The sequence below is a fragment of the Stigmatopora argus genome, chromosome 23, assembly GCF_051989625.1.
Source record: "Stigmatopora argus isolate UIUO_Sarg chromosome 23, RoL_Sarg_1.0, whole genome shotgun sequence".
Taxonomy (NCBI): domain Eukaryota; kingdom Metazoa; phylum Chordata; class Actinopteri; order Syngnathiformes; family Syngnathidae; genus Stigmatopora; species Stigmatopora argus.
This window is the reverse complement of record NC_135409.1, coordinates 6,678,783-6,695,822: the sequence shown is the minus strand read 5'-3', so window position 1 is coordinate 6,695,822 and position 17,040 is coordinate 6,678,783. Positions and strand designations below refer to the sequence as shown.

Here is a 17,040-nt window from a genome sequence, read left to right as displayed (position 1 = left end):
ATAAAAGCCATACTATACTATGTCGTTTTTTAAGAAAAAAGCCATACTATACTATGTCGTTTTTTAAAGATAAAAAGCCTTACTATACTATGTCGTTTTTTAAGATGAAAAGCCTTACTATACTATGTCGTTTTTTAAGAAAAAAAGCCATACTATACTATGTCGTTTTTTAAGACAAAAATCCTTACTATACTATGTCGTTTTTTTTAACGAAAAAAAGCCTTACTATACTATGTCGTTTTTTTACGAAAAAAAGCCTTACTATACTATGTCGTTTTTTAAGACAAAAAACCTTCCTATACTATGTCTTTTTTTAAGACAAAAAGCCTTACTATACTATGTCGTTTTTTAAGATGAAAAGCCTTACTATACTATGTCGTTTTTTAAGACAAAAAGCCTTACTATACTATGTCATTTTTTAAGACAAAAAGCCTTACTATACTATGTCGTTTTTTAAGATGAAAAGCCTTACTATACTATGTCGTTTTTTAAGAAAAAAAGCCATACTATACTATGTCATTTTTAAGACAAAAAGCCTTACTATACTATGTCGTTTTTTAAGACAAAAAGCCTTACTATACTATGTCGTTTTTTTACGAAAAAAAGCCTTACTATACTATGTCATTTTTTTAAGATGAAAAGCCTTACTATACTATGTCGTTTTTTAAGCTAAAAAGCCTTACTATACTATGTCGTTTTCTAAGAAAAAAAGCCATACTATACTATGTCGTTTTTTAAGATAAAAGCCATACTATACTATGTCGTTTTTTAAGAAAAAAGCCATACTATACTATGTCGTTTTTTAAAGATAAAAAGCCTTACTATACTATGTCGTTTTTTAAGATGAAAAGCCTTACTATACTATGTCGTTTTTTAAGACAAAAAGCCTTACTATACTATGTCGTTTTTAAAACAAAAAGCCTTACTATACTATGTCGTTTTTTTACGAAAAAAAGCCTTACTATACTATGTCGTTTTTTTACGAAAAAAAGCCTTACTATACTATGTCATTTTTAAGACAAAAAGCCTTACTATACTATGTCGTTTTTTAAGACAAAAAGCCTTACTATACTATGTCGTTTTTTTACGAAAAAAAAGCCTTACTATACTATGTCATTTTTTAAGATGAAAAGCCTTACTATACTATGTCGTTTTTTAAGAAAAAAAAGCCTTACTATACTATGTCGTTTTTTACAAAAAAAGCCATAGTATGTCCTTTTTTAAGAAAAAAAGCCATACTATAGTATGTCGTTTTTTAAGATAAAAAGCCTTACTATACTATGTCGTTTTTTAAGCTAAAAAGCCTTACTATACTATGTCGTTTTCTAAGAAAAAAAGCCATACTATACTATGTCGTTTTTTAAGATAAAAGCCATACTATACTATGTCGTTTTTTAAGAAAAAAGCCATACTATACTATGTCGTTTTTTAAAGATAAAAAGCCTTACTATACTATGTCGTTTTTTAAGATGAAAAGCCTTACTATACTATGTCGTTTTTTAAGAAAAAAAGCCATACTATACTATGTCGTTTTTTAAGACAAAAATCCTTACTATACTATGTCGTTTTTTTTAACGAAAAAAAGCCTTACTATACTATGTCGTTTTTTTACGAAAAAAAGCCTTACTATACTATGTCGTTTTTTAAGACAAAAAACCTTACTATACTATGTCTTTTTTTAAGACAAAAAGCCTTACTATACTATGTCGTTTTTTAAGATGAAAAGCCTTACTATACTATGTCGTTTTTTAAGACAAAAAGCCTTACTATACTATGTCATTTTTTAAGACAAAAAGCCTTACTATACTATGTTGTTTTTTAAGATGAAAAGCCTTACTATACTATGTCGTTTTTTAAGAAAAAAAGCCATACTATACTATGTCATTTTTAAGACAAAAAGCCTTACTATACTATGTCGTTTTTTAAGACAAAAAGCCTTACTATACTATGTCGTTTTTTTACGAAAAAAAGCCTTACTATACTATGTCATTTTTTTAAGATGAAAAGCCTTACTATACTATGTCGTTTTTTAAGCTAAAAAGCCTTACTATACTATGTCGTTTTCTAAGAAAAAAAGCCATACTATACTATGTCGTTTTTTAAGATAAAAGCCATACTATACTATGTCGTTTTTTAAGAAAAAAGCCATACTATACTATGTCGTTTTTTAAAGATAAAAAGCCTTACTATACTATGTCGTTTTTTAAGATGAAAAGCCTTACTATACTATGTCGTTTTTTAAGACAAAAAGCCTTACTATACTATGTCGTGTTTTTTTACGAAAAAAAGCCTTACTATACTATGTCGTTTTTTTACGAAAAAAAGCCTTACTATACTATGTCGTTTTTTAAGACAAAAAACCTTACTATACTATGTCTTTTTTTAAGACAAAAAGCCTTACTATACTATGTCGTTTTTTAAGATGAAAAGCCTTACTATACTATGTCGTTTTTTAAGACAAAAAGCCTTACTATACTATGTCATTTTTAAGACAAAAAGCCTTACTATACTATGTCGTTTTTTAAGATGAAAAGCCTTACTATACTATGTCGTTTTTTAAGAAAAAAAGCCATACTATACTATGTCATTTTTAAGACAAAAAGCCTTACTATACTATGTCGTTTTTTAAGACAAAAAGCCTTACTATACTATGTCGTTTTTTTACGAAAAAAAGCCTTACTATACTATGTCATTTTTTTAAGATGAAAAGCCTTACTATACTATGTCGTTTTTTAAGACAAAAAGCCTTACTATACTATGTCGTTTTTTAAGACAAAAAGCCTTACTATACTATGTCGTTTTTTTACGAAAAAAAGCCTTACTATACTATGTCGTTTTTTAAGATAAAAGCCATACTATACTATGTCGTTTTTTAAGAAAAAAGCCATACTATACTATGTCGTTTTTTAAAGATAAAAAGCCTTACTATACTATGTCGTTTTTTAAGATGAAAAGCCTTACTATACTATGTCGTTTTTTAAGACAAAAAGCCTTACTATACTATGTCGTGTTTTTTTACGAAAAAAAGCCTTACTATACTATGTCGTTTTTTTACGAAAAAAAGCCTTACTATACTATGTCGTTTTTTAAGACAAAAAACCTTACTATACTATGTCTTTTTTTAAGACAAAAAGCCTTACTATACTATGTCGTTTTTTAAGATGAAAAGCCTTACTATACTATGTCGTTTTTTAAGACAAAAAGCCTTACTATACTATGTCATTTTTAAGACAAAAAGCCTTACTATACTATGTCGTTTTTTAAGATGAAAAGCCTTACTATACTATGTCGTTTTTTAAGAAAAAAGCCATACTATACTATGTCATTTTTAAGACAAAAAGCCTTACTATACTATGTCGTTTTTTAAGACAAAAAGCCTTACTATACTATGTCGTTTTTTTACGAAAAAAAGCCTTACTATACTATGTCGTTTTTTAAGACAAAAAGCCTTACTATACTATGTCATTTTTAAGACAAAAAGCCTTACTATACTATGTCGTTTTTTTACGAAAAAAAAGCCTTACTATACTATGTCTTTTTTTTTACGAAAAAAAGCCTTACTATCCTATGTCATTTTTAAGACAAAAAGCCTTACTATACTATGTCGTTTTTTAAGACAAAAAGCCTTACTATACTATGTCGTTTTTTTACGAAAAAAAGGCCTTACTATACTATGTCATTTTTTAAGATGAAAAGCCTTACTATACTATGTCGTTTTTTAAGAAAAAAAAGCCTTACTATACTATGTCGTTTTTTACAAAAAAAGCCATAGTATGTCCTTTTTTAAGAAAAAAAGCCATACTATACTATGTCGTTTTTTAAAGATAAAAAGCCTTACTATACTATGTCGTTTTTTAAGATGAAAAGCCTTACTATACTATGTCGTTTTTTTACGAAAAAAAAGCCTTACTATACTATGTCGTTTTTTTACGAAAAAAAGCCTTACTATCCTATGTCATTTTTAAGACAAAAAGCCTTACTATACTATGTCGTTTTTTAAGACAAAAAGCCTTACTATACTATGTCGTTTTTTTACGAAAAAAAGGCCTTACTATACTATGTCATTTTTTAAGATGAAAAGCCTTACTATACTATGTCGTTTTTTAAGAAAAAAAAGCCTTACTATACTATGTCGTTTTTTACAAAAAAAGCCATAGTATGTCCTTTTTTAAGAAAAAAAGCCATACTATACTATGTCGTTTTTTAAAGATAAAAAGCCTTACTATACTATGTCGTTTTTTAAGATGAAAAGCCTTACTATACTATGTCGTTTTTTAAGAAAAAAAGCCATACTATACTATGTCGTTTTTTAAGACAAAAAGCCTTACTATACTATGTCGTTTTTTTTTACGAAAAAAAGCCTTACTATACTATGTCGTTTTTTTACGAAAAAAAGCCTTACTATACTATGTCGTTTTTTAAGACAAAAAACCTTACTATACTATGTCATTTTTTAAGACAAAAAGCCTTACTATACTATGTCGTTTTTTAAGATGAAAAGCCTTACTATACTATGTCGTTTTTTTACGAAAAAAAGCCTTACTATACTATGTCGTTTTTTAAGACAAAAAGCCTTACTATACTATGTCGTTTTTTTACGAAAAAAAAGCCTTACTATACTATGTCGTTTTTTTACGAAAAAAAGCCTTACTATCCTATGTCATTTTTTAAGACAAAAAGCCTTACTATACTATGTCGTTTTTTTACGAAAAAAAAGCCTTGCTATACTATGTCGTTTTTTTACGAAAAAAAGCCTTACTATACTATGTCATTTTTTAAAGATGAAAAGCCTTACTATACTATGTCGTTTTTTAAGAAAAAAAGCCTTACTATACTATGTCGTTTTTTAAGAAAAAAAGCCTTACTATACTATGTCGTTTTTTTACGAAAAAAAGCCTTACTATACTATGTCTTTTTTTAAGACAAAAAGCCTTACTATACTATGTCGTTTTTTTACGAAAAAAAGCCTTACTATACTATGTCATTTTTTAAAGATGAAAAGCCTTACTATACTATGTGGTTTTTTAAGAAAAAAAGCCATACTATACTATGTCGTTTTTTAAGAAAAAAAGCCATACTATACTATGTAGTTTTTTAAGATAAAAAAACCTTACTATACTATGTCGTTTGTTACGAAAAAAAAGCCTTACTATACTGTCGTTTTTTTACGAAAAAAAGCCTTACTATACTATGTCATTTTTTTAAGACAAAAAGCCTTACTATACTATGTCATTTTTTAAGACAAAAAGCCTTACTATCCTATGTCATTTTTTACGAAAAAAAAGCCTTACTATACTATGTCGTTTGTTACGAAAAAAAAGCCTCACTATACTATGTCGTTTTTTAAGACAAAAAGCCTTACTGTACTATGTCATTAACTTACTATACATGGTCATTTTTTAAAAGAAAAAATACCTTACTATACATGGTCTTTTTTCCCCTAAAAAGCTTTACTATAAAATGTATATATTTTTATTTTTGTACAGTTTTGATCTAAATTGTCTCCTGGTGTGTTTTTTGCAGTGTCTTCGCCGAGACTCCGGCAACTCTCGTCGTCAGCAACCAGCTGTGACCGCGACGAGCGCGGCAACATCTGCGAGGATCCGTATCGCTGGTAAGTCTATTTCAGGTATCGGCATCCCCTGGCACAGACATCTGTTCGAGCTAATTAGCATAAAGTCTCGGCTGGGTGGTGCCGTTAACACAGCGTTGGGAGCGTAGCTGTTATTTGCTGTTCTTCCCCTCAAAAATCACTCTTGCGTTCCTTAAGCGCGCCCAACTCCCGCGTCAGCTTTTACTCATTAATTTTTCTTTTTTGATCCTGCCTCCTCCTCAAATGTACGCTAAACCAGTCTTTTCCCAAACCTTTTTTGAGCTGCGGTACACTATTTGCATTGACAAAATGTCAAGGGAGACCACCATCTGAAAAGCATCATTTAACGTGACCGAGACGATCCCGATTAGAGCCGGAATGTGTAAAACCAGATCGATTTTACAAAAAAAAACGTACTTATGGAAAATCCCGTACGAAAGTTGTTATACGGCCTAAATCACACGTGCCAAAGTGGCGGCCCGGGGGCCAAATCTGGGCCGCCGCATCATTTTGTGTGGCCCGGGAAAGTAAATCATGAGTGCTGACTTTCTGTTTTAGGATCAAATTCAAATGAAGAGTATAGATGTATATTAAATTTCCTGATTTTCCCCCTTTTAAATCAATAATTGTCATTTTTTAATCCATTTTTTCTGTGTTTTTAGTTCAAAAATCATTTAGTAAAATCTAAAAATATATTTAAAAAAAGCTAAAATAAATATTGTTTTAGATCTATAAACACTGAATATTCAGGGATTTTAATCCATTTATATAAAAAAAATCTAAATATTATATCTAATATTATATCTAAAATGGTCCGGCCCACGTGAAATCAAGTTGACGTTAAAGCGGCCCGCGAACCAACCCGAGTCTGACACCCTTACTATACATCACAGGTGTCAAAGTGGCGGCCCGGGGGCCGAATCTGGCCCGCCGCATCATTTTGTGTGGCCCGGGAAAGTAAATCATGAGTGCCGACGTTCTGTTTTAGGATCAAATTCAAATGAAGAGTATAGTTGTTTATTAAATTTCCTGATTTCCCCCTTTTAAATCAATCATTGTAATTGTTTTTATCCATTTTTTCTGTGTTTTTAGTTCAAAAATCATTTTGTAAAATCTAAAAATATATATAAAAAGCTAAAATAAACATAGTTTTAGATCCATAAAAAAACTAAATATTCAGTTCTTTTAATCCATTTATAAAAAAAAAATCTAAATATTATATCTAAAATTGTCCGGCCCACATAAAATCGAGTTAACGCGGCTCGCGAACCAACCCTAGTTTGACACCCCCTGGCCTACATCATTTGAAATGATCAATACGGGAAAAACGTATACGTTGACATTAATGTCTCCGTGCAAAGATTCACACACACACACACACACCCAAGTATTTGCAAAAACATTCCTTTATTATAAATAAATCTCCTTTTGGTATAAAAAGCGGCATGCGTCACCCATTGTGTTTACAGGTTCACAACCCAATTAGCCAAGACAGCGGGAGGAAACACACTCATCTCAGTATGCAGGGACAATTCATCGACAACGGTGAGACAAGAATGAAAAAATTGTCACAACCACAAAATACTCACAATTAGAGAAGAACAACAAACATGTTTTTGAGTCTCATAGAATTTTTTTTTCCTTTTATACATATATCATCTGTTAAATCTCTATTTCTGGCCCTTATGCATACAATGTCTACATGATTTCTCTGTGGGTATTTTTTTTTACCCCTCTTTTCAACTCTTTTTGCAAGTTCACTCAGGAATAAGTCACATTTGTCCTCACGTTCTTTTTTTATTTTTCTTCGTCTATTTAAACAGCTATGAGCGACGGTCGGACCGATGGGCGGCAAGAAAGCAGGCGTACGTCGCGCCGCCGTCCCTCGGTGAATTGATGCAAAACGATACAAAATGTCTCATGCTTGAATCCGGTCGGCTCTCCGTCAGCACAGCCGGTGGGTGATGGTTTGTTGTTTTGGGCCCGAGACGCTCGTCCTCGCATGTCTGCCGCCTTCCCTTTTAGATGGCGTGGTTGCTGTAGCTGACGTACGTCGTCTTAGTGGATGAAACTGCACGAGAAGACACAATTCGGACGTCAAAATACGGGTTAAAGCGATAAGTCGAGAGCCATCGTGAGCAATGTTCCCTCTAATTTTTTTTGTTTTTCTGGGCAGAAAGACAACCTCCCTGAGCACACTGAGGACCAGTGTGAGCAACATCATCATTGCTCGCTATGGGCACACACACCAGCCCGGAGGATGAGTGGTTCGCGTGTCGGCCTCACAGCTCTGGGGTCCTGGGTTCAAATCCAGGTCGGTTCACCTGTGTTGAATTTGCATATTCTCCCTGGGCTTTGGGATTTAACATGTTTGTTTTGCTCCAGTCTGCCTGCGTACGAGTTGAAAATGCCTGAGAAGACTTGTGTTTGTGTGTGTTTATTTATTTTTTTACTATATGCCAATAGCGGATGCAACACAATTGTGGAAACACCCACGTTAGGTGTTTGACCAAAAAGTCCATTCAGGGATTCTGAAATTCTGACAATTCAGTCCGGTCACTGCGTGGTAAATAAATATTCAAAATGTTGAAGTCATTTATATATAGCTTTACATGTTATGGACAATAAAATTATGAATATTTATTTACCTCGTGATGACTGGACGGCATGTCAAAATTTTATTGGGGCCAGAAGGGACTGTCAGGTCAAAAGCTTAACGTGGGTGCTTGCACAATTATGTTGCACCTCCTGGTGGCATATTGTAAAAAAAAAAATGGCGTGAGGGCAGAGAAGGGTGTAGGTTCAAATTCTCAAGTCACCTTCCCCAAATTTTTGTTCAAATGGGTACATCTAGTTAAACTAGAATGTTGTCAGAAAAGTTCTGTCATTCATTTCAGAAATAGAAACATACAGTGTGTTCCAAAATGTTTGACCCCATTTTGTAGGCCAATCATTTGGACAATTTTCTTGGTAACGACCTGAAATTTTCACAGCTTGTGGAGAAACGTTTCAAGTTTTTGCATGTAACGTTTGGCATTTCTTTCTTTTCAGGTTAAGAAAGGCCGTTCTCTTCAAAAGAAAAGGCATTTTGTGTGTGTGAGTATGCCGGAAATTAGTCACCGAAAACAGTGTGTATAGTATGGCTTTTTCCCCCTAAAAAACGACATAGTATAGCATGGCTTTTTTTCTTGAAAAACGACATAGTATAGTAAGACTTTTTTTCGTAAAAAAACGACATAGTATAGTAAGGCTTTTCCCCCTAAAAAACGACATAGTATAGTATGGCTTTTTTCCTTTAAAAAACGACATAGTATAGTAAGGCTTTTTTTCCTAAAAAACGACATAGTATAGCATGGCTTTTTTTCTTGAAAAACGATATTGTATAGTAAGGCTTTTTTTCGTAAAAAAACGACATAGTATAGTAAAGTAAGGCTTTTTTTCGTAAAAAAACGACATAGTATAGTAAGGCTTTTCATCTTAAAAAATGACATAGTATAGTAAGGCTTTTTGTCTTAAAAAACGACATAGTATAGTAAGGCTTTTTGTCTTAAAAAACGACATAGTATAGTAAGGCTTTTTTTCGTAAAAAAACGACATAGTATAGTAAGGCTTTTCATCTTAAAAAAATGACATAGTATAGTAAGGCTTTTTTTCGTAAAAAAACGACATAGTATAGTAAGGCTTTTTGTCTTAAAAAACGACATAGTATAGTAAGGCTTTTTTTCGTAAAAAAACGACATAGTATAGTAAGGCTTTTTTTCGTAAAAAAACGACATAGTATAGTAAGGCTTTTCATCTTAAAAAATGACATAGTATAGTAAGGCTTTTTTTTCGTAAAAAAACGACATAGTATAGTAAGGCTTTTTGTCTTAAAAAACGACATAGTATAGTAAGGCTTTTTGTCTTAAAAAACGACATAGTATAGTAAGGCTTTTTTTCGTAAAAAAACGACATAGTATAGTAAGGCTTTTCATCTTAAAAAATGACATAGTATAGTAAGGCTTTTTTTTTTCGTAAAAAAACGACATAGTATAGTAAGGCTTTTTGTCTTAAAAAACGACATAGTATAGTAAGGCTTTTTGTCTTAAAAAACGACATAGTATAGTAAGGCTTTTTTTTGTAAAAAAACGACATAGTATAGTAAGGCTTTTTGTCTTAAAAAACGACATAGTATAGTAAGGCTTTTTGTCTTAAAAAACGACATAGTATAGTAAGGCTTTTTGTCTTAAAAAACGACATAGTATAGTAAGGCTTTTTGTCTTAAAAAACGACATAGTATAGTAAGGCTTTTTTTCGTAAAAAAACGACATAGTATAGTAAGGCTTTTTTTCGTAAAAAAAACGACATAGTATAGTAAGGCTTTTTGTCTTAAAAAACGACATAGTATAGTATGGCTTTTTTTCTTAAAAAACGACATAGTATAGTAAGGCTTTTCATCTTAAAAAACGACATAGTATAGTAAGGCTTTTTATCTTTAAAAAAATGACATAGTATAGTATGGCTTTTCTCTTAAAAAACGACATAGTATAGTATGGCTTTTATCTTAAAAAACGACATAGTATAGTATGGCTTTTTTTCTTAGAAAACGACATAGTATAGTAAGGCTTTTTATCTTAAAAAACGACATAGTATAGTATGGCTTTTTTTCTTAAAAAAGGACATACTATGGCTTTTTTTTGTAAAAAACGACATAGTATAGTAAGGCTTTTTTTCGTAAAAAAACGACATAGTATAGTAAGGCTTTTTGTCTTAAAAAACGACATAGTATAGTAAGGCTTTTTGTCTTAAAAAACGACATAGTATAGTAAGGCTTTTTTTCGTAAAAAAACGACATAGTATAGTAAGGCTTTTCATCTTAAAAAAATGACATAGTATAGTAAGGCTTTTTTTCGTAAAAAAACGACATAGTATAGTAAGGCTTTTTGTCTTAAAAAACGACATAGTATAGTAAGGCTTTTTTTTGTAAAAAAACGACATAGTATAGTAAGGCTTTTTTTCGTAAAAAAACGACATAGTATAGTAAGGCTTTTCATCTTAAAAAAATGACATAGTATAGTAAGGCTTTTTTTCGTAAAAAAACGACATAAGGCTTTTTGTCTTAAAAAACGACATAGTATAGTAAGGCTTTTTGTCTTAAAAATGACATAGTATAGTAAGGCTTTTTTTCGTAAAAAAACGACATAGTATAGTAAGGCTTTTCATCTTAAAAAATGACATAGTATAGTAAGGCTTTTTTTTCGTAAAAAAACGACATAGTATAGTAAGGCTTTTTGTCTTAAAAAACGACATAGTATAGTAAGGCTTTTTGTCTTAAAAAACGACATAGTATAGTAAGGTTTTTTTTCGTAAAAAAACGACATAGTATAGTAAGGCATTTCATCTTAAAAAAATGACATAGTATAGTAAGGCTTTTTTTCGTAAAAAAACGACATAGTATAGTAAGGCTTTTTGTCTTAAAAAACGACATAGTATAGTAAGGCTTTTTGTCTTAAAAATGACATAGTATAGTAAGGCTTTTTTTCGTAAAAAAACGACAGTATAGTAAGGCTTTTCATTTTAAAAAATGACATAGTATAGTAAGGCTTTTTTTTCGTAAAAAAACGACATAGTATAGTAAGGCTTTTTGTCTTAAAAAACGACATAGTATAGTAAGGCTTTTTGTCTTAAAAAACGACATAGTATAGTAAGGCTTTTTTTCGTAAAAAAACGACATAGTATAGTAAGGCTTTTTTTCGTAAAAAAACGACATAGTATAGTAAGGCTTTTTGTCTTAAAAAACGACATAGTATAGTAAGGCTTTTTTTCGTAAAAAAACGACATAGTATAGTAAGGCTTTTCATCTTAAAAAAATGACATAGTATAGTAAGGCTTTTTTTCGTAAAAAAACGACATAGTATAGTAAGGCTTTTTGTCTTAAAAAACGACATAGTATAGTAAGGCTTTTTTTCGTAAAAAAACGACATAGTATAGTAAGGCTTTTTATCTTTAAAAAAACGACATAGTATAGTATGGCTTTTATCTTAAAAAACGACATAGTATAGTATGGCTTTTTGTCTTAGAAAACGACATAGTATAGTAAGGCTTTTTATCTTAAAAAACGACATAGTATAGTATGGCTTTTTTTCTTAAAAAAGGACATACTATGGCTTTTTTTTGTAAAAAACGACATAGTATAGTAAGGCTTTTTTTTCTTAAAAAACGACATAGTATAGTAAGGCTTTTTTTCGTAACAAACGACATAGTATAGTAAGGTTTTTTATCTTAAAAAACGACATAGTATAGTATGGCTTTTTTTCTTGAAAAACGACATAGCCGAGGAAGGTTTTTTACCTAAAAAACGACATAGTATAGTATGGCTTTCCCCCCTAAAAAACGACATAGTATAGTATGGCTTTTTTCCTTTAAAAAACGACATAGTATAGTAAGGCTTTTTTTCCTAAAAAACGACATAGTATAGCATGGCTTTTTTTCTTGAAAAACGACATTGTATAGTAAGGCTTTTTTTCTTTAAAAAAATGACAGCAAGTAAGGCTAAGAGAGTCGGAGAATAAATCTGACTTCTGATTCTCCACCTTCTAGGTAGTTGTTGCTGTGGTCCACTGGCAAAATCATTGGGTCAGAACATGAGGCGGGAATCAGGAGTGAGTTCAATTCCACTCGTTGCAATTCTCAAATTGTTTATTGAGGTAATGAAAAGGATAAATACAACTTCCAACTTTACAGTGGTGCAGTGGCAAAGACAATGGGTCAGAACTTCAGGTGGACTCAAGTTCAAATCAGAAGTAAGTTTGATTCCACTCTTTGCAATTCTCAAATTGTTTATTGAGGTAATTAAAAGGATAAATATAACTTCCAATCACATCATTTCAGAAGACACTGTGGTCCAGTGGCAAGAACAATGGGTTGAAATTGAAGTTGGACACAAGTTCAAATCTGGAGTGAGTTCAAGTCCACTCTTTGCAAATCTCAAATTGTTTATTGAGGTGATGAAAATGATAAATATAACTTCCAATCATCTCATTTCAGAAGTCACTGTGGTCCAGTGGCAAAGACAATGGGTCAGACAGACCTCAAGTTAGTGGATTTGACTGCCATGTGGGAGATGGGGTTCGAATCCCGCTCTCGTTTGACTAATCACTACACTAGTAGTTCAGTAAATGGGTAATCCTTTTTTCATTCAAATAAAGACTTAGTCATTTTTTTCAGCAAAACAATATTTCCGGTCAGCCTTCGGCTGACCGGAAGACAGTTGGGAGGGGGGGTTCCTGGTGGCGTTCGACAGTCGGCCTTCGGCCGACTGCCGACACCATACAGTCGTCGACACCGGGACGTGAACCCTCGACACCCACGTCGCAGGCAGGTGACTTACCCACTGCACCACGAGGCGGCCCGCCTATACATGATTGGAAGTTATATTTATCCTTTTCATTACCTAAATAAACAATTTGAGAATTGCAAAGAGTGGAATTGAACCCACTCCTGATTTGAACTTGAGTCCACCTGAAGTTCTGACCCATTGTCTTTGCCACTGGACCACAGTGACTTCTGAAATGATGTGATTGGAAGTTATATCTATCCTTTTCATTACCTCAATAAACAATTTGAGAATTGCAAAGAGTGGAATTGAACCCACTCCTGATTTGAACTTCAGTCCACCTGAAGTTCTGACCCATTGTCTTTGCCACTGGACCACAGTGACTTCGGAAATGATGTGATTGGAAGTTATATCTATCCTTTTCATTACCTCAATAAACAATTTGAGAATTGCAAAGAGTGGAATTGAACCCACTCCTGATTTGAACTTGAGTCCACCTGAAGTTCTGACCCATTGTCTTTGCCACTGGACCACAGTGACTTCTGAAATGATGTGATTGGAAGTTATATCTATCCTTTTCATTACCTCAATAAACAATTTGAGAATTGCAAAGAGTGGAATTGAACTCACTCCTGATTTGAACTTGAGTCCACCAGAAGTTCTGACCGTTTGTCTTTGCAACTGGACCACAGTGACTTCTGAAATGAAGTGATTGGAAGTTATATTTATCCTTTTCATTACCTCAATAAACAATTTGTTAATTGCAAAGAGTGGAATTGAACTCACTCCTGATTCCCACCTCAAGTTCTGAACCAATATTTTTGCCACTGGACCACAGCAATAACTAGGAGAAGAATCAGAAGTCAGATTTATTCTCCAACTTTCTTAGCCTTACTATACTATGTCGATTTTTTTAAGAAAAAAGACTTACTATATACAGACGATCCACTACTTACGAACAACGGTACATACGAACATGTCTGCAAATTGCGTTTAAGTCCAATGGAATTGAACTCACTCCTGATTCCCGCCTCATGTTCTGACCCAATGATTTTGCCAGTGGACCACAGCAACAACTAGAAGGTGAAGAATCAGAAGTCAGATTTATTCTCCGACTCTCTTAGCCTTACTTGCTGTCATTTTTTAAAGAAAAAAAGCCTTACTATACTATGTCGTTTTTTAAGAAAAGAAGCCTTACTATACAATATCGTTTTTTAAGAAAAACAAGGCTTCCTCTACTATGTCATTTTTCAAGAAAAAAAGCCATGCTATACTATGTCGTTTTTTAGGAAAAAAAAGCCTTACTATACTATGTCGTTTTTTAGGAAAAAAAGCCTTACTATACTATGTCGTTTTTTAAAGGAAAAAAGCCATACTATACTATGTCGTTTTTTAGGGGGGAAAGCCATACTATACTATGTCGTTTTTTAGGGAAAAAGCCTTCCTCGACTATGTCGTTTTTCATGAAAAAAAGCCATGCTATACTATGTCGTTTTTAGGGGGGAAAAGCCATACTATACTATGTCGTTTTTTTTAAGGAAAAAAGCCTTACTATACTATGTCGTTTTTCAAGAAAAAAAGCCATGCTATACTATGTCGTTTTTTAGGAAAAAAAGCCTTACTATACTATGTCGTTTTTTAGGAAAAAAAGCCTTACTATACTATGTCGTTTTTTAAAGGAAAAAAGCCATACTATACTATGTCGTTTTTTAAAGATAAAAAGCCTTACTATACTATGTCGTTTTTTAAGATGAAAAGCCTTACTATACTATGTCGTTTTTTAAGACAAAAAGCCTTACTATACTATGTCATTTTTTAAGACAAAAAGCCTTACTATACTATGTCGTTTTTTAAGACAAAAAGCCTTACTATACTATGTCGTTTTTTTATGAAAAAAAGCCTTACTATACTATGTCATTTTTTAAAGATGAAAAGCCTTACTATACTATGTCGTTTTTTAAGAAAAAAAGCCATACTATACTATGTCGTTTTTTAAGATAAAAAAGCCTTACTATACTATGTCGTTTTTTACAAAAAAAAGCCATACTATGTCCTTTTTTAAGAAAAAAAGCCATACTATACTATGTCGTTTTTTAAGATAAAAAGCCTTACTATACTATGTCGTTTTTTAAGATAAAAAGCCTTACTATACTATGTCGTTTTCTAAGAAAAAAAGCCATACTATACTATGTCGTTTTTTAAGATAAAAGCCATACTATACTATGTCGTTTTTTTAAGAAAAAAGCCATACTATACTATGTCGTTTTTTAAAGATAAAAAGCCTTACTATACTATGTCATTTTTTAAGATGAAAAGCCTTACTATACTATGTCGTTTTTTAAGACAAAAAGCCTTACTATACTATGTCGTTTTTTTACGAAAAAAAAGCCTTACTATACTATGTCGTTTTTTTACGAAAAAAAGCCTTACTATACTATGTCGTTTTTAAGACAAAAAGCCTTACTATACTATGTCGTTTTTTTAAGAAAAAAAAGCCTTACTATACTATGTCGTTTTTTTATGAAAAAAAGCCTTACTATACTATGTCATTTTTTAAGACAAAAAGCCTTACTATACTATGTCGTTTTTTTACGAAAAAAAGCCTTACTATACAATGTCATTTTTTTAAGATGAAAAGCCTTACTATACTATGTCGTTTTTTTACGAAAAAAAGCCTTACTATACTATGTCGTTTTTTAAGAAAAAAAGCCATGCTATACTATGTCGTTTTTAGGGGGGAAAAGCCATACTACACTATGTCGTTTTTTAAGGAAAAAAGCCTTACTATACTATGTCGTTTTTTAAGAAAAAAAGCCATACTATACTATGTCGTTTTTTAAAGGAAAAAAGCCATACTATACTATGTCGTTTTTTAAAGGAAAAAAGCCATACTATACTATGTCGTTTTTTAGGGGGAAAAGCCATACTATACTATGTCGTTTTTCAAGAAAAAAAGCCATGCTATACTATGTCGTTTTTTTATGGGGAAAAAGCCATACTATACTATGTCGTTTTTTTAGTCGGCAGTCTAGGGCGAATTATTCGATCGAAATTTTCATCGTACCTCAAGCATGTCGTAGGTAGAGCTGATCGTAGGCACCACTGTATTTAACTATATGAATAAAAAGCAATAAAAGTCTCTTACTCACTGTTGGTCTCCATGCTCTCACACAACTCTGTCTTGACTTCACCGTTGGGTCGGTCGCTTCCCTTCTGCGCCAGTTTCCCGGACATGGCGGCAGCGGTCACGATGGCCTGCGTGGTGGCATCGCCATCTTGTTTAGAAACGGCAACATTGGAACGGCTGGAATTGATTTTACCTTGAAGCTGCGCTTCCGTTTGGGCACGTTCTGCTCAGGGTGGAACAGGATGACGTAGACTTTGGGCATGTAGAGCATCCCCAGGGAGACGGAGGCCGAAAGACTGAGCGAGATGGTCAAGGTGGTGGTTTGGATGTACATCTAGGACCAGAAAACAAAGTGCAAATGAGCGAGGCCCTCGCCAGATCATCAATGTTGGGGTTATTCTGGGTTATTATTATATATGTGCATATTAATCATTATATGTATGTGTGGAATATTAATCATTATATGTATATGTGATACATTAATCATTATAAGCAGACGAAAGCTCAGTATAACAAGGACATTTAATTGTTTGGAGGACTATTGACCTGATCACCCAGTCCCGGCCCGAGGACTGTTGATCTGAGTTCGCAATGAAGATCTGTGAAGGACTCTTAAATTGCTTTGACTTGGATTCCGGCAGATGGCGATAATCAAATCAACTTCCGAAAATACTCGCATATTGTTTTTGAAATAGTGTCGCTCGTTTCACCTTTTATGGAAATTGTTATGCTTACTTGTGCAAATTCTTACGCAGTTGTTTTTGGTTTCCGACCTGATAGGCAATTGTTGTTGCAGTTGTTTTTTTGACCTTAGAGAGGTGTTATTCGGTTAGTTTATGCAATTGTTTGAATAAGATAACCTTAAGTGTTTTGATTATGTGCGACTAAATGGACAGACTAGGATGCCTTCAGAATGCTCCGGTGGCGAGGACGAGCCAGGATCGATTCTCACTTGCAAGTTTAACGCTGGATTATGTCTCCGATGTCTCTCCCTTTATTAAAGTA

General features: G+C 32.5%; 1 protein-coding gene and 1 long non-coding RNA gene across 9 annotated transcripts in view; one reads left to right on the top strand and one right to left on the bottom strand.

Moving 5' to 3' along the window:
* LOC144069193 (uncharacterized) overlaps positions 1-17,040 on the top strand; it is a 128,594-nt gene that overhangs the window by 111,052 nt on the left and 502 nt on the right. For 5 of the 7 annotated variants that reach the window (XR_013298408.1, XR_013298409.1, XR_013298405.1 and 2 more), the window contains 4 exons: positions 5,524-5,614; positions 7,063-7,138; positions 7,417-7,907; positions 8,645-8,689. This is a non-coding gene — a long non-coding RNA (uncharacterized LOC144069193). Of the gene's footprint in view, positions 1-5,523; positions 5,615-7,062; positions 7,139-7,416; positions 7,908-8,644; positions 8,690-16,130; positions 16,813-17,040 lie in introns of those variants that run through there. The other 2 variants (XR_013298406.1, XR_013298410.1) reach the window with 2 other exon arrangements.
* Positions 6,982-17,040, bottom strand: part of grm8a (glutamate receptor, metabotropic 8a) — a 140,122-nt gene continuing 130,063 nt past the window's right edge. The window contains exons 12-14 of one of the 2 annotated variants that reach the window (XM_077594351.1): positions 16,229-16,369; positions 16,054-16,163; positions 6,982-7,664 (exon numbers count right to left, since the gene is read on the bottom strand). In XM_077594351.1, the coding sequence (XP_077450477.1) occupies positions 7,652-7,664; positions 16,054-16,163; positions 16,229-16,369 (264 nt within the window). In that variant the 3' untranslated portion in view covers positions 6,982-7,651. The remainder of the gene's footprint in view (positions 7,665-16,053; positions 16,164-16,228; positions 16,370-17,040) is intronic. The other variant, XM_077594350.1, reaches the window with a different exon arrangement.